Here is a 19,798-nt window from a genome sequence, read left to right as displayed (position 1 = left end):
CTGGAAGGCGAACATGGAGAAAGGGATGTATATTTGGGGGAAAGGTTTCTCGAGATAGACGGTAACAGGGTATTCTTTTGTCTAGCTTCTAATTTCCCACAACCTGATCTTTCCATTGTCATTGCCGACCGCAAGCATATCGCTGTCCTTCGAGAAGGCCACACACTTTATACGACCCAGCGGTGTGTTCGCCGTCGGCCAGTTGCGGAAGACTGTACAACTTGGCATGTGAGCCAGTCTGAAGTTGTCCGTCTTGTGTTTTGAGCCAAACGCCAATATCTGTCCATCCGGGCTGAAGGTAAGAATGGTGACCGGCGTGGTGAGCTGCATGAAGCTCTTTGCAGGGTCTGGCCGCTCTTTCAAATTCAGCTCATCGTCCTCGGAAGGCAGGATCAGCTCTTGCCGGTCATAGACGTTCATGACACCGGTGTTGGACCCTATAGCCACCCATCTATCTCCACCAAGGAGTTCGGGACCCTTATGACCGCCAAGCGCTATGGCTGTGCCGCCAATCGAACCCTCGTCGTTCCATATTCCCACAAATCTCCGCGAGGCCATACTCCATTCTCCGATTTGGCCACTCTTGCCGAGAATGGTCATTCCATTGCCGTTCTTCCACCACTGGAAGTCAATGATGCCACCCCGACTGTCTAATCGAGCTGCGGCGATCCATTGCATCGTGTTCACGTTGAGCGTGTTGATAACACCACCACCCTTCCTTGTAGAAGCAATCAAACCAATATATCTTCCACAAGGACTCAACTTGAACCTCTCCCATGTTCTCTGTTCCAAGTGGTGCCCCTGAATCTTGGATGTCCGCTGAATGGCTCCTGTGGGCATGTCCCACGAATGAATGAAGCGTCTCCTACCAGCAAAGAAGATCTTGTCACCAGCCGGAAGCATAAACTCAGCGTGGCGTATAGGCACCTGCTTAACTTGGACCGAGGTGAGCAAAGGATTAGGTGTTGGGTGCGCCGTCGGCGCTACATGGTGAAGATATAGCATTGAGGATGTGCTGGCCGAGAGGAGCACAGGATATTCTGGGTGGAAACAGAGAGCAGTAACTTCAGCCTATTTTTGGAGTTAGCAAGTTCTTTGGGTATTTCAGTCGGACCGTAACAGGGTCACAATTAGGCTGGTCTTGACAACCCATCGAGGGTAGGAGTAAAAGCCAAGGCAACTCTCGTGTTGAAAATGATCATGGCGGGTCCTTACCTTGTGGCTATCGGCCATGTCTCGGGACCTTTGGATGTCAATAACTTCCGGTCGAAGTGTCTTCGCTCTAGTAGACGGCCCCTTGAGCGAGCTAGCATCACGAAGAAACCTATCCAAAGGCAACGCAGACAAGTCACCGTCGTCTGCGTCGCTCTCGCCTAGTTCCGACACGTCTGAGTCGTCTGACGCAGCAGATGACCTGCGGCGGCGCTTGGAAGGTCGTTCTTCTGTCGCCTTAGCCCAATTTGGTAGAGGGTTGAGCCGCAGGAACTGCTGCCGTAACCTCTGGGTATATTCAGCGCCCGTAATGACGTCGTCGTCCTCGCTGAGTCGCAGCTTCCGCAATTGGGTGGCGGTAGCCAGCGACACGGTCAATCGCTCGTCGTCGCTATCATGCCATGCTGGAGGGTCTTTGTCGTCGCCGGGCGCAGGAGCGACTTCTTTCGGGGGCGCAAGCACAGCGTCCTTGGGCCCAGGTGGAGGGGCGTCGAAGAAGAACAACTGCGAGTCGTCGAGGTCTTCCTTGCCTGAACCGTCCTGCCCTGCATAGCCAGAGTCCAATTCGGCCTCGTCGAAATCAAAGTCTTTCCGGAGCTGTTCCCTGAAGTTTTCCGTGTCGCCTAGGACAAAGCGCTCGAGGTCCTCTTCGTCCGAATCCTTGTCTCTGGGTATGAATTTGCGGTTTTCTGGAACGGAGTCTTCACCACTGTCCGAAGACGAAGTGCCATCGTCTGAAGATACAGACATGGCATCGGCATCTTCTTCAGGGAGACTTTCCTTTTGTGGCGGCGGCATTTTGTCTTGGGTCGTGAGCGTTTGAGAGCTCTGCGGTTTGCAGGTGTAAAAATTCAGACCGTACGCAAAGTCGCAACTCAACTTTTTAGTGGGGCGCAGCTAGTCGATAAGGTACTGTGCAAGGGACGGACCTCAAGTCCCCACTCCTGAGTAGACGATAGTCAGCTATTAAAAAGTGCTAGAATTGTCCTGCACTGATGGTACCGATACAGCAAGAGAGTATGTAAAATAAATCGAAGCAGTGGCCATGGCTTGTGTAGAGAGTCAAGGTGAGGGACGACGTGGTTCATGGTTCGCTCGTAGGTCTATACACAGCAGGTTAGGGGCGAATACAGTGATTGCAACTGCGACTGTCGTATCTAAAAGCTGCCCAACGAGGTCCCCAGAGAAATGGTTGAATACGTAAAACACGAACGCATGCAGATTATACATCTTAAGACCGGGTAGCCATTCGTGATCAATGAATTAGGCATTGCAGTCAGAGATCTGCTCAGGCGAAGATATAGATTATCACAGTCTTTCCATTCTCTATATGAGACGATAGGTTTTGTGGGAGTAGAGAGCCCAACTACGGTGTACTCGATAATCCTGCCGCAAACACCCTAAGCTCCATGAATATGTACGTATGACCACCTGCGTTACATGCGCAGAGGGTTCTTGACATCAATTCCGTCTCCCCAGGCATCAGATAAAGAGTGACAACTAAAACTCCACAGCCGTGACTGCAACACTCATGCTGGTGTCGAGGGCGAGTATCAGCCCTGAGAATACATACGATGCCTCACTACAGCTCAATGATCAGAGCATCTCCGCCCAACACTCTGTGAGCTCCGTCGCCCCAGAGGCCGAGCACCGCCATCGTGAAACCGACACCAGCGAGGGCGGTCTGCATAAGCTGGTTCTTGACGAACAGCTCGACCTCGCTGCGTACCTCCTCGCCATTGGTATCCTCGTCCAATTCCTCACCGCTCGTGCTCATGGCGCCCTCGTCGCTGTGGCTCTCGCCCAGCACCTCGTAGCTAGCTTCCATGCGGCGCGCGGCCTGCTTCTCCTTGCGAGCAGTGGCAGCGGCGGCTCTGCGTCTCCGTGCGGCGCGCGAGGAGGCATCGGACGAGTCGGCTCCAAAAATGCACGGGGTGACGAAGTCGGTGAGCTTGGTGCCCAGCACGAAGAGGGAGGTGTAGAGCAGGTACGGATGGCGGTACCCGCGCGGCGACAAAGTGAAGGCGAGGAGAAAGGCAGAGCCAGCCACACCGGTCAGAGCGTTGAGATGGGTGGTCGCGGTTTTGCTGAGACCGCCGAAGGCCTTGGCGGCCGATGAGGCGGATGGGAGGTCGAGCAGAGAGGGGATAGTTAAGGTGGACAGAGTGTAGGAGACGCCCTGTTAAGTCATGTTAGAATCCATCATCTGTGATAGAAGTCCCTTCTCAAACGCCATCCCACCAGCAACGGCTCAGAAAAGCAATGAAACTGCTTAGGTCCGTTCTCTGTTGCGCGACCGTACGGAGAGTCATGACGGCTGGAGGGGCCAACCCGAAGGTGGGGGTGCAGGTTCAATGCCACGATTAAATGCGAGAGCGACTCACCGTGAGCAGACCGAGGGAGACGGTTCCCACGAACTTGAGGACCGACACCTTCGTCGTAGCCATAGTTGACGATGTCTATGCTGATGAACCGAAGTGCGGTGGATGGTTGAGGATTACGATGCGGCTAGATGTAAGTCGCATAAGGTAGGTAATAGTCAAGACAAGTTGGGTGTGGTGACGAGAGCTTTGGGCTCGGGAACGCGGGCCACCACCGCCTTTGATTCCAGTGGTTGCGTCACTCCAACAGCTGGCTCGCTCCCGTAAACGTCTGCACCACTCAACCTTACTGTAATCGCCTAATAGGCGCTGTGCCAAGTACCCTCTTGGCCTATATCCCTGATACTCCAAATATACCAGTGAAGTGTAAGTAATGGTAGTATATTGAATCGATTTGACATCATTTCATTATTTATGATTAATTGTTTGCGAGAAAACGATCCACTGCTCATCGAAGAATCCGGGGCGGGCCAATCAATTAGCATACATTCCAGAACGAACTCCTTCCTACCTAACCTTAGGTACTATTAGCTAGCCTGTTACAGTAGCTATGCTGGAAAGCTCTCTGTCCGCATCTGACATCCTAGGGTGTTCGTAACGGAAGGTATGTTTATTGTACGTGCAGACTCTGAATGCATCTGGGAGTCTGGGAATCTAATTGATAGAAATCCCTTGATAGGTCTGAACACTGATATCCATCGCCAGCTCCCCACATGAGTGAAAGTCCAGCCGGTATCGATATCTGAATGTACACCCTACCCCCTGAAAGTTTGTTTAAATCGCATCCTTGTGTGAGAGCCCTTGTGCAGGTATTCCATGCGTCCGCAAAAGAGGTATAACGGCTATATATCTTTTACGGTGGTATTCCTCTCTATTTTATGTTTCAAATGGGCCGACGATGTACTCCTTACACAAATAATGGCCTGTCGATACTTCATCTAAAGTCAGAAACGGTATCCGTCAATTAACAAACTTCCAGGGATACAATGTAGGTAATAGCCAGTAGCAAAGAAGCTTGAAGGTAACCTAAGCTACGGGCTGCAGCCGAGGTACAAGTAGTAAAAACCCACATTTCTTCCACCATGATCTGAGTTTGGTCACCAGTTCGCCTCGGAGATTCAGACCCTGGCACCTGGAGAACGAACATCAATGCCGAAGATGAGATGAGATCCCAGCCCTTATAGTGCCGCTGGCCTGCTCTGTTGCTGGTTTGTTTTTGTTTTTGCATCATCTTGATTGACTCAACAGCAAAAAAGATTCCTCTCGTTCCATCGTGACAGCGCCTGATCATTCAGAAGCAGCATCGTCATCTGGGCTGTAGTAGTTCGCTTGGTCCCGAAACCCAAATAGGTGCTACCGCACGGGTTCCCACCACATTCCCACTTTGGCGACGACTCCTCCCCCGTCCATTATCTACACCGACAGCACTCAACATGCCGGTCCCAAGGTCAGAATATCTCAGCTCGGTATGGAGGGATGGCATCTTTGGTAAGTTTGGCAAACCTCAAACCACTAAGACCGTATAGTTGCTAAATCATACTCCAAGATGGTCGAGTTGCCTTCGTCACCGGAGGCGCCGGCTCGATCTGCAGTGCACAAACGAGGGCCCTGGTGCACTTAGGTGCGAATGCCTGCATCATTGGGCGCAACGTAGAGAAGACCGAGGCTGCCGCTCGGGACATTGCCACTGTTCGTAAGGGCGCAAAAGTTCTGGGCATCGGCGGCTGCGATGTGCGAGATGTGAGCCTCTACCAGAGCACCACTTATAAGGGGTTCCCATGCTAATCAAACGTAGCCGGAGAGCCTAAAGCAGGCCGCAGAGCGATGTGTTAGAGAGCTCGGCGCCATCGATTTCGTCATGTATGCACCATGCACTCAAACCCTCTTTCCATCGCAAATTCACTAACACAAATCTCCCTTGCAGTGCTGGCGCCGCTGGCAACTTCGTTGCGCCTATCTCAGCTCTGACACCCAACGGTTTCAAGACGGTGATTGATATCGATGTGATCGGTACCTACAACACAGTCAAGGCGACGATGCCATATCTCATCGAATCTGCAAAGCGGAATCGAAACCTGGAGGCCGCCGATATGCTAACGGGTGGGCGCATCATCTACATCTCGGCTAACTTCCACTACACGGGCATGCCGTTGCAAGCGCACGTATCCGCTGCCAAGGCGGCCATCGACGCTCTCATGGCTTCGGTCAGCCTCGAGTATGGGCCGTACGGCGTAACGTCCAACGTCATCGCGCCCGGCGCCATTGAAGGTACCGAAGGTATGGCACGACTGGCGAGTAGCAAGACCAGCCAAGCAGACAAAGCAAGCACGGTGCCCCTCGGGCGCTGGGGCACATGCCGCGATATTTGCGATGCAACGGTGTATGTGTTCTCCGATGCTGGCTCGCACGTCAACGGCGAGATCCTGGTCGTCGACGGAGGCTCATGGCGCCTGAAGGGCGGGTACGCCGTCGGCCTGGAGGCAAACATGAAATACCCCGACTTCCTGCTCAAGGGGGAATTCTCACCAAACCTGAAAGACGGGAGGAAGGAGAGGCAGTCTAAGCTATAAGCGCATGGGTTTGTGCATTCTAACGATGTTAAATAATGAGGCACTTCGCTTTGGGCATAGCGATGGTGTTCTTTTCAGATAATACCTATCTCAAGCCCAACAACATTTAAATCAGATGGGACCAAACCGACTACTGCGTAGATAATATTTGCTTTATCTCTACCGAAATTACTCGACTGGTAGCTGATAACGTGACCAAGTTGGGCTAGATACGATGAATTGTGATGAATAGTAGGATATCTGCGGTTTCGTTGTCATCTCACCTACACGGGTTGACCATTCCGGAAAGCCAATGATGTGGGATGTTCCTTGAATAGTTAGCGATCACTCATTACTACTTAGTCATATGTGCGTCGGTTGTGTTTTGAAATACAGGCCAGTTGATTCTACATCGTATAGAATTGTATGTGTTTCTACAACTGTGACATTAGACAGCCGTCCCCAACAGTTATCGATATCTCGCAGCGTATATACTAGTAGGCAAATATGCACAGCCGTATATTCACGTGGGCCGAACAAAACCAGTCTCAACTGAACCACGCTGAGTCTTCTCCTTTCCCGCCCGTCTATTTCTCTTCGGGCACAAGTACGGTGCTTCCCTCGGTCTCGGGCGAGATCTTGTCGCGGCCTTCGTAGTGCTTGTCGGCGTCCTCGACGACCTGGCGCCCGCTGAAGTTGGACATAATGTTCTCGCCCTTGGCCCGCAGCCGGTAGCCGTACCAGTGCGGCAGGGCCGGAGCATCTGCAGGGCGGTGCCGAAGGCCGGGGTGATGATCTGGCCGGAGCGGCCCGTGAAGATCTGGGCGGCGATGGCGTCGGCGACGGACTCGGGCTCGAGCGCGGGCACCAGGAAGGGCGCCTCGTTGTGGTAGCCCGTGAAGAGGGCCGTCTTGGTGTAGCCCTGGTTGACGAGCACGGTGCGGACGCGGGGCGCGCCGTACCGCGTCTGGAGCTCGGCCGCGAGGCCCTCATGGAACGAGGCCGCCGCCGCCTTGGACGCGCCGTAGTCCACCATGTTGGGCACCGTCAGCCACGCCGCGTAGCTCGCCACCGTCACCACCATGCCGTGGTCGCGCCGCACCATGGCCGGCAGGAACTCGTGCGCCGTGTAGAAGTGCGCGAAGACGTTGACGTCGAAGGTCAGCTTGAGGTCCCGCTCCGTCGTGCCGAGGATCGTCTTGCCTCGCGCGATGCCCGCGTTGTTCATCAGGATCGTCGGGTCGCCCACGTCGGCCCGGACCTTGGCGGCCACTTCCTTGATATTGGCCACCGAGGTCAGGTCGCACTTGTAGTAGTGGACCTCGGGTCCTGCATCGGTTGGTCAGCTTTTCGATCAATCGAGCTTCGTTCGGTGTGTACGTAACACAACATAACTCCCCAAGGCACAAACCTGCTCCTCTCTGGGTTTGTCACTTACCGGTTTCGAATGACATTGGCTGTATGTCCAATACCACGACCTTTACGCCTCGCTCGGCCAGCAGCCTCACCACGTGACCACCAATCCCTCCCGCACCTCCTGTCACCACGGCGATCTCGTTGGGCCAGTCATACGTGTCGCTCGCGAAGTTGTTGACCACCCTCTCCGAGAACTTGGCGCTCAGCCATTTGGCCATGCCGACGTAGAGTAGGGTCTTGAGCCGCGAGAAGGCCAGCGGGTGCAATATGGAAAGGTCCTCGCCCCTCTTGGTGTACCGGGCGGCCAGGACGAGCGGCAGCAGGCAGGCCGGGTTCAGCACGGTCTTGCCCAGGAGGCTGAAGATGGGGTCCGCTGTAAGGCCCTCGCGAGGCAACCAACCATTATGAACAGGCATTTTTTGTCTTTCCGTCGTGGGGGAGAGGTCGTCCAAAGAGGCTAGCCAGCTCAACTGCGAGGTTGGTAATCATGTACAAGACCTTATTATTAGGGAGGACTGTGCTTCTTTCCTCAAGGTCCTGGCTGATTCGGCTGTACTATTGGGTTAGGCAAGATGTAGGTTGGCGTGTGTCATCGAATAAAGTCAGTATTGTTTACAAGAGAAAGACGCATCTAACGCCATTTATCTTGTCTAGATAGGAGCGCTTTTAAGTAATTAAGTGATTTCCCATAGCCCACGGCCCACTGGGAGCCCAGCTTGGCTCCTGCTGGGGACCGAGGCATACCCCAGATCCCATAGCAGCTGGTGTGCGGGGATATATTGGGGAAGGAGACGATGCTCTGCGATCTCATTGCCAATTTGGGGACCCTAGGCCATAAGACCCCGCATGGGTTCTCGGCATGAATAAGTCTGGCTTGTCTTTACATGTGTTTGTTTAGTGACGAGTTGATAGGTGTAGATGTGTATCTTGGGTGATTATTAGAAAGCCTTGGACTGGGCGTGCTGTGACATCACATCACCACGTCTGAGGCTTTGTCCGAATCGATGTCCGATCTTTTAGCAGTTAACCAACCTCAACTTGGCATGTACAGTGCACTACAAAAACAAAAAGCCAGAAGACAGAAAGCGAGCCGAATCTACGTGTAAAAGAGCTTAGACGCTGATCGGCTCGCTCCTATTTCCATATATTATTTTCTCATTCTGCCAGCGCTAGATTTTATGAAAAACGCTAGACCTGTTTTAGGTGAGAAAACAGCTCTTACGTCTTCATGAAACTTATGCAGCGCAACTCTCGTACCCCCCTAGAAATAGGCTTTCACGGGGCTTGACAATGTTGAGCCGCCCCTGTTGGTGAACCTGAAGGAACTGGTCCATCAGCCAGGTTCTGATAGGAAGGGTCAGATGAAGCCGTTTTTTCAGCCTTCTAGAGCGTCCCTCGCGTGTTGTTGCTCTCTGCTTGCCTCTCTGCTTGGCTGAAAGTCGATCCGGAAGAGTCTCAGGAGACCCCTTCCCCTCCGGCCACACAGCCCAAGCTGCCTCCTACTCCCTCCTCTCTCTTGTCCTGCTGTTGTTCGACTTTCAGCCAAGCAGAGAGTCATGCAGAGAGAGAGAGAGCAACAACACGGGAGGAACGATCGAAAAAAACCGCAAACATGGCTGCATCTGACGCTTCCTATCAGAACCTGGCTGATGGACCAGTTCCTTCAGGTTCACCAACAGGGGCGGCTCAACATCGATAAGCCCTGTGAAAGGCTCGGCGTGTGGCGACGTATGCTTCCGTTAGCGAAGAAAGAGTTTCCAGATTTCGATTGGAATGAGTCTAAACGGCTGTGTGGCCGGAGGGGAAGGGGTCTCCTGAGACTCTTCCGGATCAACGCCGGAGCCGGCGCGGCCCCTGAAGGTTCCCCCAGGCTTCGTGTGTGCGTCAGGGGTATAAGTCATGTATTATCGTGAGATAAGCTGATTGGGGGTTGGTTTTGTGTTACCAGAGGGGAAGAAGACAGGATGATACGTATGTTCTCCGCATTGACCTTATATTGGTGGAAAACACCTAATTACGTAGATTGATGTAATGTTGAGCCAAAGTCAGCCATATACTTGCACCACTTGTCTTCGTTAGAACCCCACTACTAGGTTAGTGTGGACATACATATGTACTACGTAGGCGGCCCCATGGAGGGAGCTACTGGAGGGAGGCTTGATCCATTAGGCACAGTTAGATCGAATCTAACTTATTATAGTACTCTGTGTAGTTATACCACTATATCTACATGTACCTTACGTCTATATAAAAGACCTGCAGTCGTGGGTATCATCAAGTAAACATCACGAAGAATAAACAAGTAGCAGCAAGCCAGCCTGCTGTCCTGCTCCAACGCGGCGAGCCTAGACCACCACCAAGTCCATTCTGCCCAGTCACCCCTGTTTGTTCAATCTGCGTGGCATCACCCGGCGCAAACAAGATGCCGACTGTGTTGGCCGATGTGGCGTCGATCTCCTCGGGCGTGAGCAGCGGATTGTTGACGGAGTCACACGGGGGGTTGTTGCCGGTGAAGTCGATCTTATTCGTGACCGAGATCGGCACATCGAATATGGTGTAGTGATCTTCCCCATTCAAGCGGAAGTTTTGTCGGATGGATATCTGTTCAACACACGTACAGTCAGCGCCCGGAAAAGGTCGACATCACCCCTGCCCTAGAAACCTACGTTGTAGGCCCCGCGATCACTGTCCGCAGACCCGGGCTGGCCGTCGCCTACGAGACACTCCGGCCAATGCCACTTGACGTGCTTCACGGTGCTGCCTGGCTCCGATGCCATGATGTCTCCGAGAGTCGACCCCCCGCCCATCGCGGTTCCGTTCGTGATGGTGAAGTTCCGCCCGGTGTCATAGCTGTACATGAATATGCTGATATTATGGATCTGGCTGGGGCTGTCGGCGCCGTAGGGCGGCAACATGAGCTTGCCATTGGCCGAGACGTCGAGGGCTACCTCGATAGTATCTAGTTGCGTGTTAATGGGGGTGTCGCGATTAGCCGGGGCTTCAACCCCGGATACTACCCAGATTGTCTGGAATGGACTTACCACCGCCGAGCGGCGTTCCGGGCTGTGGCGCATCTAGAATGGCGAAGCCAGGAGTGAAGATTTGGCCATTGGCAATAGTGAAGAAGGAAGCCAGCGATTGCGGTGCCAAGAGAAGGAGCGACAGGAACAGCGGATGGGTCTTCATTGAGTCGAGTTCGTGCGAGGATGTGCCACCAGCAGCGTATTACAAGATGGTAAGTATAGGGGATTTATGATAACTTTGCTATATTAATTACATAGGATGAAGCAATGAGAACAAACTCAGTCAGGCAGAAAGTATCAAAACCGCCTCACTGAGGTCATTTCTTTCAAGTTAGAACGAGCCATGGAAAAGCGGCACACCGTCATCAAACCTCGTCTATTCGGTTTACGGGGCCCTGCTATCTTTCATGCGCCAATCCCTCGGGTAGGTTATGGCCGGGCATTCACGATTCAAGGGGCGCTGTTGGTATCAGATTTGTCTACTTTCAAAGTAGCAACTTCTTATATGGACCATGCATTAGAACAGAACTTGAATGGGCAGATGAAGAACTGCTATCCGTCGGGAATCTGAGGATGGTTTCGATCGAAAGGCTGGTACCTTTCCCGGATACTCAATAACCTTGCGGCAGACCATCATCCGATCTTTAATTGACAGTGATTCCAAGGTTATCTTCAGCTCCAAGTGAATGGCCTCGTCTGATTGAATGGAATGGCCATGAGATTCCACTAGAGTTTCAGGATTGGAAGGAGCCCAGCACAGACCAGATATCGTAATTCCGCAGCGGGGTTACGGGTGTACGCCCGGGCGGAAGAAGCCGACATCGGGAAATCTCAACATGGAGCCGAGGGACGACGATGCTGACTCTAGCGATTTACGTGACATCAATCAAATTGAGATTGGTAGATAGGGATAAGGACGCCGCATGCCAACCTACGTCCCTACGTGGTGATTATATATTGGAAAGCCCAAGCCAACAAGAACCAACGACGCTATTAGACGTTGAACCCAACCCTCGTCTACTAGCGATTTCATAACGCTGGTGGCCAGTCACTGAAACCAACTGACCTCATTTATCTAAGCTGTTCTTCTAGGATCCAGCGATCCAGCGATCCAGCGAATAAACCAGGAACATCAACATGAGGCGTGTTTGGAACTGTCCTGGGCAGTGCACCCACCTTCGGCCATACGTCAGGCCATCATCAATAACCAATAAATTAAGACCTCTTCAGAGCTCTTCGTCATTCTCAACATCTGCCTCGTACCGCAGTTCAGGCCAGCTTGGCGGTCTCCAGAGACTATTGAAGGTCTCCGAAGAGGTGACCGATGCTCTGGCAACAAACAAGCCAGTAGTGGCCCTAGAATCAACTATCTACACCCACGGCGCGTTGGGCAGCCTTGATCTGGAAGACGTCGTGCGGCAAAATGGAGGTGTGCCTGCTGTCGTGGGGATCCTCGAAGGAGTGCCGACAGTAGGTTTGACGCCTGCCGAGGTGGCTCACATAGTCGAGAACTCACCCAGGAAGGTATCACGTAGAGATATTGCATATCTTGTTGGCATGGTAAGTCAATTCCTTTGAACAACCTCCACACAAGTGGAAACCCCCGACTCATACCACATCCTGCAATAGGGCATAACGGGGAAGAGGATCAATGGCGGCACAACGATCGCTGGCACCACTGTTCTGGCACGACTAGCAGGTATCCGAGTTTTTGGCACGGGAGGCTTAGGTGGTGTCCATCGTGGCGGGGAGAATACGATGGACGTATCAGCAGATCTGACAGAACTGGGACGCACTCGTATGGCCGTTATCAGCAGCGGCTGCAAAGGGTTCCTTGACATCCCCAGGACTCTCGAGTACTTGGAGACTCAGGGCGTACTTGTGTCAACGTTTGCCGATGGCCGAAAAGGCGACATCGATTTCCCGGCCTTCTGGGCTCGTGATAGCGGCACCAAGAGCCCTTTCGTGGTCCAGACTGAAGAGGAAGCAGCAGCTATGATACTGGCACAGGAGAGTTTGGGCATCGAATCCGGACTGTTGTTCGCCAACCCAATCCCCGAGGAATCTTCTATACCCAGACAAGAGATGGATGCTATCATTGAGCAGGCTGTTGCGGAGTCGCTAAGCCAGGGTGCTCAGGGCAGTTTGAACACCCCATTCATTCTGGGAAGGATTCGGGACCTTACCAACGGCCGAAGCGTGCCTGCGAACAAAGATCTCGTAAGAGCCAACGTGGAACGCGCCGCTAAGATTGCCCTCGCAACTATGAGATTCATCGCGGGAGACCTCGAGATCCCGCTCAGAAAGTGAGCCCCGAGGCTGTTCCAGGCTGGCACTAGATCCTGACAGTGGTAAAATATAGGGAAAGCGCGGTGTCAAGGCAGGTGAACATCCCAGTTAGTGGTATACCAACCGAAAAGCCAGTTATAGTGAAAGAAAAGGTATGAATTCAGACTGATTGTTTCTCACTTGTGCTTGAGCGTAGCCCATGACGGCCTACAGTCAACCCTTGATTTAAAGTCTGGGCACTGGCTGATCGTATTCGTAGGCCAAGAAAGAAGCCCATGTAATTGTCGCGGGCTCCGTTGCTGTAGACCTAAGCTGTAACTACGCAGGGCCAGATGCCACCACAAACGCATCACCTCATCTTCATACCTCAAACCCAGCTCAAATAAGCCAGTCGATAGGTGGAGTGGGACGTAACGTGGCCCTCGCTGCCCACAGAGTGAGTGGTGACATGGGCGTTCGTCTTTGCAGCATGGTTGGCAACGATGTGTAAGTCTATGCACATTATTCGAGGAGATAGCCATCGCTCACCATCCTCAGCGCAGGGACAACTGTGCTGAACTCACTTGCATCCACCGGTATGGACACATCATGCATCCGCCGCCTGGAGGGAGCCTCCTGCAGGACCGCGCAGTATGTGGCGGTTAACGATGCCAACAAGAACCTTGTCATGGCGATGGCCGACATGGACATCTTCGCAGCAAACTCGGATCCTGCACACTGGGCCTCGGTCGTGGCGGCCTCTAAACCAAAATGGCTTGTCGTCGATGCCAACTGGTCCGAGTCCGACATCAGGTCCTGGATCAAAGCCGGCAAGCAGAACGGCGCATCCGTCGCCTTCGAGCCCGTCTCCAACGCCAAGTCGGCGCGCCTCTTCTGCCCCGTCCGGGGCCACGACGAGCCCCTGGGCGTCTTCCCGGCCGCGAGCGTCGACCTCGCGACGCCCAACCAGCACGAGCTGGCCGCCCTGCACGCCGCCGCCGCGCAACACGAGCACCTGGCGGACCCGCGCTGGTTCGCCGTCGTCGACGCCTTCGCCATGTTCGGCGGCAGCGGCATCCGCGAGCGCTTCGTGCGCCTGACCTCGGCGGCCCTGACCGACGTCGGCGTGCCCCAGCAGGCCGTCCAGCTGCTGCCGTACGTGCCGACCCTGCTCGCCAAGCTCGGCGACCGCGGCGCCCTCCTCGTCGAAATCATGGCCCGCGGCGACCCGCGCCTGCGCGACGCCGCCCACGAGCCCTTCATCCTGTCCCGGGCCCCCGTCGACCATCCCACTGTCGGGGGCGTGTACATGCGGCTGTTCCCGGTCGCGCAGGAGGTCGCGGACGTCGTCTCCGTCAACGGCGTCGGGGATACCTTCCTCGGCGTGCTGGTGGCGGGCCTGGCCCGTGGCGGCAGGACTATGGATCTTGTCGATGTTGCGCAGAAGGCTGCGGTGCTCACGTTGCGGAGCTCAGAGTCGGTCAGCGGAGACCTGGGCATGCTGGAGAGCGAACTTGTTGCCGCCGCCGCCGCTTCTCGGAGACACCAATAGATAAGAACTCGTAGTGTTTTGAATGAATGTAACAGATGCCTACCTGCTTTATGAGGGGACAATATTAATTCTAGCCGTGTGAACGCTCTGTTCTGTCAGCAGAGTGATTCTTGCAACAGATGCGTGGCACTATTTCGTAGGCTCGCTCACTAGTGTAAACGATGGTTGAAGAATATTGGAGTAGCAGATTGTATTCGTGTTATAGCCTTTCTTTAGTCAAATGGAATTCTGCGCAAGCTTTCGCCTCCATTTCTCTTCCTCATTTCCTGAGCTGCAGCGAGACTGCTGGGCACTTTGATGCCACAGCAATCACCCCAGCTGTTGAGCTGATGTAGATGCTTGACGCCCTCATGCTCCACCATGACCGCGCCACCCTCAGTCTCTTCCTCCTCGGGCGATACGCCAGCTTCCGCCTCTGTGCTCATGCCATCCACAGCCGGTACGAGTGAGCCGAACAGGAAATGCTGCATCACTGGCAACTTTGCCAACACCTCGGCCACGAACATCTTGCGCATGCCTCCCTCAATCTTGTTCCAGTTCTTCGCCGATGATATGTCGTCCAGCATAGGGCTGTGCCATCGAAGACCTTTGACGGTCTTGGTGCTGTTCACAAAGTCTACTTGGCCAAGGTACATGAAATCGTGGCCGAACTCCTCAATTGTGAGCTCCTGGTGGATAGCGAGCGGCGTGATGAAGGGGTGATGTAGAAGCTGACTAGAGCCAAACAGGAAGGGCAAGAACTGGTAGTCGTCTAGGCCCCATACGCCATGTGAACCCGCAGGCTCCAGGTAGTAGGTCGACTGAACGGTGCGCATCACGGCCAGGTAGCGCGTGAAAACCTTCAGCACCAGCGCCTTGAAGTCGCTCTGCTTGACCACCTGCAGCTGGTAGAGACAGAGGAGCCAGATCATGAAGTTGAGCTCGTGGCCGGAGCCGTAGTCTATGCGGGAGCGGTTGCCAAAGGACTGGAGGAGGTAGGTCTCGACCTCGGCGACGGCGTCGGGCGAGGTGACGCCGAGCCTCTGGTGCCACGCGGCGCTGGCGGCCTTGGTCTTGTCGAGGAAGGTGCGGAAGAGCTTGTTCCCGAAGCGCGAGCCGCCCGAGTCATCCGGGGGCGTGGCGAGCACGAGCGCCTCGGCCTCGTCCAGGAGGGCGAGGATGGACGTGAGGGCGGGCGTCAGCTCTTCATCCTTGACGGACGAGATGGGGGTGTCGACCACGGCGTCGGACAGACCGAAGACGAAGGCGAGGATGAGGTTGTGGGTGGGTGACGAAAGGAACAGCTCATGGTCTTTGCGGGACAGAATCCTCCGGGAGGGGACCTGGAACGACAGGGTTGACGGCTCCGGCGGCGGCGGGAGGGTCGGCGTCTCTGGGGTGGGCACCGGAGCAGATGGTGTAGCCCGGCGACGTCTAGGCTCCAGTTTGGGAAGCCGGTCTTTAAGGTTGGGGATTGTAGAGAGTGGTGGAACGCTTGCCGGCTGTTCTGTAGCCATGGTTGCGACCGAGTGGCTTTGTTTACTTTGGGCAAGTGCTGCTGAATTTCAGTAAGGACCCAGTAAGTTATGAATTATCCAAGTGATTTGGATGTGTATGTTAACATTCCAGGTGGATGGTAAAGTGCAGGTACCTGGGAGGGTGAAGATACTACAGCAGGTCCAGTGAAAGGTACCGTGCCCCGCCTTGCCTCTCGTTTGGCCCTTCTGCTGGCCTGAGCTAAAGGTAAGTATTGTCACGATTGTCACGACTAGATCGGGAATGTTGCATAAAACATAACTCTAAATTCCGCGCTAATAGTGGGGTCGGCCGAGCTTTGGGAGAAAGGGAGAAAGAGAGCTCCAACGTCAGTGGCAGAAAATCCATTGAAAGAAAAAAGTTCCGAAACGACCAAGTTTGGAGCCTCAGCTACATACCTAGCTACCCGCAAGTCACAAACGAACAAACACCCCCGACCAACCTCAAACACCGTTCCAGGGCGCATTTACAAAGCCCGTAGAAACATGACTACGACTACTTCGGGGCCCGAGGCGCTTCTGTCGCATCTGCATAGTGCTGATGGCTCTGCGACGTTTTCTTATGCGGGCTATACCATCATCGGCGCAGTAAATGGTCCTATCGAAGCACAACGTAGGGACGAGATCCCCGAAGAAGCTGTTGTGGATGTCGTTGTTCGTCCGGCCGCTGGTGTTGGAGGTAAATGTCATCCAGAGACGGAGTAGGCCACCGGTTGAATACATTTGCTCACGACTGTCTGTTAGGTACGAGAGAGCGTCACCTCGAAGCCTTGTTGCAATCAACACTTCGCCAGATCATCCTTGTCACCAACTTCCCTCGGGCGCTTATCCAGATCACCCTCCAAGTCACCGTAGCACCGGAAAACGAATACGTGAACACAAAGGTCGTCCAGGCCAACACGGTATGTTCGGCATATCCCCATGTTCGCCCGTTGGAACTCAAGATGCCCGTTTATATGAGCAGTGGCACCTAGGCTAATACACCGGGTCATACAGAATCTGCCCATGCTACCTGCTCTGATACAGACCGCGGTCCTGGCGTTAATGTCGGCCGCCATCCCATTGACAGCTACTTTGACATCCGTCGTCATCGCCGCCACCACCGAAGACGGATCGAACAGGGATATCATCAACCCTACAGCTCGCGAGATCGAGAAGTCTCGGTCCCTCCATGTCTTCGCATTTACTTCCCACGGCGACTTGATTCTCACCCAAAGCGAGGGCGAATTCACAATGAAGGAGTGGGAAGACATATTAGCGTCTGCTCAGCAGCAGTGTTGCCCCAACACTTCAGGTGACGTTAACATGGGTGACGACGCGGCAACTGGTGCCGATCTCGGCACATTCACCCGGTCCGTAATGGAAGCCAAGATCGCGTCTGATCTGTATTGGAAGTGATGCCTGCAATGGTTACAGTGTCCGCAACGACAAACAAGCACATTTTTCAGCCAAAGGTCTTGGGGTTTCAACTCCTTCTACAGCGCATACAGGGTTTGCTTGGATGGGTCCGAATAGAGGATCTCAGGTGCCTTTGGAAGAAGGTTAATGGACGATGAGCATGGAGGTTTCGTTCCAAACTCCAAACATGGGCGTGTCTAAACGTCTGGTATGCGTTCTGCTCCGCTTCGCCAGATCAACGGTAGTCCGTGCATGCAATGCTGTCAGCGCGTTGCCGCCGAGGATCAGTCGGGGAAGCAATCCAACTGCTCGGCGTATAGGGCGTGACCCAGCAAACGCCGTCTGGAAAGACGTTGAATGGGTCCCTTCCTCATCGTAAGTAACTGCCATGGCTTCGCCGCAGGAAGCCAATGCTTGGATCGGAAGCCAAGCTGAGATCGGCCTGCCACAGGTGTGCGTTTTGGTCCCCCGTTGTGGATTACGGCCGTGTTTCACCTCATGGCTTGTTGTCGTATCTGCAGGCTTATGGGGGGAACAGATATGTAATACATATGCTGAGGCTTCGAATAATGGAGATCTGCAATACCCATAACTCATGAGAACTACACCGCAGACTGCTTGTTCTTGGCTTCAAGATTGTACCAGAACTGGGTAGAGAGCACTCTGACAAACCTTGCAGGGCTGGGCATTGCTTGCCCAACTGCGAGGACTTCAGGATAAGCGCCCTTGGTACACCCCCGTAGCTGAAAGCTTCAAGGTCACATGCAGCCTCGTAGTTTAAATAAAAGCTTATCTAGTTGATGCCAAGTTGACGAAAGGCAATCAGTTATTGGCCATCTTGGAGTGTAATTCTGTTGATTCGTTGATCATGCCCTGCCGTCCGGTCTATTCGGCATGGCAGCAAACTCGAGTGTTTCGCGTCGCGATACAGTAGGCAGGTAGGGGGGTAGCTTATGCCACGGGTAGTGGGGACGGAGAAGCTCTAGAAACCCCGTCTTTGGGATGTGAGACGAGATGCTGCACTGTTCTGACCCCTAGGGCCCCTACTAGGGCCCCTACTAGGGCCCCCTATCAGGCTATCGCCCCCAGGAACCCCTGCTTTACACGCAAAGATGAGACCAAGCCAAACCGACTGTGGGCAGTATGGCAGCGGGGCCCGCGAATTTCCAGGCTGTAGGGGATTGTAACGTTAACGGCCACCAAACCCCGAACAAGCGGCAAAGACGATGCGCTTGTGCCTATGAACGTTATTTTGTAGCGATGCAAGTGGGAATCTCCTCGAGCATTGCAGTGGTTGAGATGCTTGAGCCTCCTCGCCAAACCTAGTCAATAACTCAGGCATGCGAGACTGACTTGACCCCACCGCTGTCACTCTTGGACACGGGTAGCGGCAATGCAATGGATGAGAGCTTCAGACTGCAGAATCGTGGATGGATGGCATTGTACCGTAGAAACCCTGATATCGGTTTCTCTCTGGCATCTGTTACTGCCGTGGCAAACAAGAACGTGCCCGCGTTCCACCCAAGCCAGACGCGTGCCAAATAAAGATATCCGGCTTGTCGTCCCATTCTCGGGCTTTCTCTTCCTTTGGTTCTTCAGTCTTCGTCTCGTAGACCCAACGTCTTCAACCTCCTCCTCCCCCCCTCCGCGCTTGCGCAAATAGCAAAATCAGAGCTCTGGTAGTTCTTACAATCCGCCAGTGTCTCCTGCAATCTTTGTTCTCCTTCGTTGCATACACATTGTTGGCCCCGTGAACTTAAAAACACTTCCTTTGTGTGTGTACATACTCGCTTCGTCGAAGTTCAAAAACACTGTTCATTTTGCTCTGGGAGCTTTCACTTCTAATATTTACTCTTTTTTGCGCTTGCTCTCGTTGAATATACGTCCTACCACTTGGTTCGACAACCCGCCATCTACAACCACGCCATTTCGTTCCTCGGACTCATCGACTCGTCGACAGTTTGCGGCCCCTGTTTCAACTCGCGTTACGACTTAGACATCAACTATAGATAATTGTCCGCATTCAGCATTCAGCATTCAGCATTCAGCATTCAGCATTCAGCATTCAGCATTCAGCATTCAGCATTCAGCATTCAGCATTCAGCATTCAGCATTCAGCATTCAGCATCAGCATCAGCATCATCTTTCAGCATCGTTATCGAAGATACCCCAGTCGGTTTTCGCCCAACACAGTTTCGGCAATCGCTTCTTTTTAAGCGAGCCATTTTCAAGATTTCTCACGGGTGACGGAAGCATCAATATCACAACTCTAGCGCGGTCTAGAGTGTTGCGGAATACAGCCAGTCAGGTGAGTTTCTTGTCCTTCCTTGTTCCTCGGCGACTATACGTACTCTACATACACGTACCCTATCTCTCCACTTTGCCCAGATAAATGCCGGTGATGTGATGTGACGGCTTGGCTAACGTGAGCTTCGTCTGATCCAGATTTTGACACATCAAAGAGGAGAATCTGCGACTTCCCGAA

General features: G+C 53.7%; 8 protein-coding genes across 8 annotated transcripts; 3 read left to right on the top strand and 5 right to left on the bottom strand.

The window, feature by feature from the left end:
* Positions 1-81: 81 nt before the first annotated feature.
* Positions 82-2,010, bottom strand: PG994_010666 (Indigoidine synthase A like protein-domain-containing protein; the record flags this gene model as incomplete). The annotated part of the gene is made up of 2 exons (XM_066862075.1): positions 82-1,071; positions 1,216-2,010. The coding sequence occupies 2 exons, from the start codon at positions 2,008-2,010 to the stop codon at positions 82-84; spliced, it is 1,785 nt and encodes a 594-aa protein (XP_066711185.1).
* A 784-nt stretch (positions 2,011-2,794) lies between these two features.
* PG994_010665 (uncharacterized protein) lies at positions 2,795-3,659 on the bottom strand (the record flags this gene model as incomplete). Its single annotated transcript, XM_066862074.1, has 2 exons — positions 2,795-3,391; positions 3,597-3,659. The coding sequence occupies 2 exons, from the start codon at positions 3,657-3,659 to the stop codon at positions 2,795-2,797; spliced, it is 660 nt and encodes a 219-aa protein (XP_066711184.1).
* Positions 3,660-5,026: 1,367 nt separating this feature from the next.
* PG994_010664 (sporulation protein SPS19) lies at positions 5,027-6,163 on the top strand (the record flags this gene model as incomplete). The annotated part of the gene is made up of 4 exons (XM_066862073.1): positions 5,027-5,081; positions 5,140-5,333; positions 5,389-5,453; positions 5,518-6,163. The coding sequence occupies 4 exons, from the start codon at positions 5,027-5,029 to the stop codon at positions 6,161-6,163; spliced, it is 960 nt and encodes a 319-aa protein (XP_066711183.1).
* Positions 6,164-6,665: 502 nt separating this feature from the next.
* On the bottom strand, positions 6,666-7,974 carry PG994_010663 (Dehydrogenase RED2; the record flags this gene model as incomplete). The annotated part of the gene is made up of 2 exons (XM_066862072.1): positions 6,666-7,471; positions 7,581-7,974. 2 exons carry the CDS (start codon positions 7,972-7,974, stop codon positions 6,666-6,668), a joined length of 1,200 nt encoding a protein of 399 aa, XP_066711182.1.
* Positions 7,975-9,832: 1,858 nt separating this feature from the next.
* Positions 9,833-10,744, bottom strand: PG994_010662 (uncharacterized protein; the record flags this gene model as incomplete). Its single annotated transcript, XM_066862071.1, has 3 exons — positions 9,833-10,159; positions 10,225-10,517; positions 10,600-10,744. The coding sequence occupies 3 exons, from the start codon at positions 10,742-10,744 to the stop codon at positions 9,833-9,835; spliced, it is 765 nt and encodes a 254-aa protein (XP_066711181.1).
* Positions 10,745-11,718: 974 nt separating this feature from the next.
* Positions 11,719-14,401, top strand: PG994_010661 (Pseudouridine-metabolizing bifunctional protein; the record flags this gene model as incomplete). The annotated part of the gene is made up of 6 exons (XM_066862070.1): positions 11,719-11,727; positions 11,812-12,141; positions 12,211-12,887; positions 12,944-12,977; positions 13,130-13,356; positions 13,408-14,401. 6 exons carry the CDS (start codon positions 11,719-11,721, stop codon positions 14,399-14,401), a joined length of 2,271 nt encoding a protein of 756 aa, XP_066711180.1.
* A 212-nt stretch (positions 14,402-14,613) lies between these two features.
* On the bottom strand, positions 14,614-15,897 carry PG994_010660 (serine threonine-protein phosphatase 2a activator 2 protein; the record flags this gene model as incomplete). The annotated part of the gene is made up of 1 exon (XM_066862069.1): positions 14,614-15,897. The coding sequence occupies one exon, from the start codon at positions 15,895-15,897 to the stop codon at positions 14,614-14,616; it is 1,284 nt and encodes a 427-aa protein (XP_066711179.1).
* Positions 15,898-16,401: 504 nt separating this feature from the next.
* Positions 16,402-17,313, top strand: PG994_010659 (uncharacterized protein; the record flags this gene model as incomplete). Its single annotated transcript, XM_066862068.1, has 3 exons — positions 16,402-16,594; positions 16,660-16,817; positions 16,912-17,313. 3 exons carry the CDS (start codon positions 16,402-16,404, stop codon positions 17,311-17,313), a joined length of 753 nt encoding a protein of 250 aa, XP_066711178.1.
* Positions 17,314-19,798: the final 2,485 nt, after the last annotated feature.

The sequence above is a fragment of the Apiospora phragmitis genome (assembly GCF_038363925.1).
Source record: "Apiospora phragmitis strain CBS 135458 chromosome Unknown utg000010l:1.0-9815664.0:1.0-9183399.0, whole genome shotgun sequence".
NCBI lineage: Eukaryota > Fungi > Ascomycota > Sordariomycetes > Amphisphaeriales > Apiosporaceae > Apiospora > Apiospora phragmitis.
The sequence above is the reverse complement of the archived record's forward strand: the minus strand, read 5'-3'. Positions and strand labels throughout refer to the sequence as shown.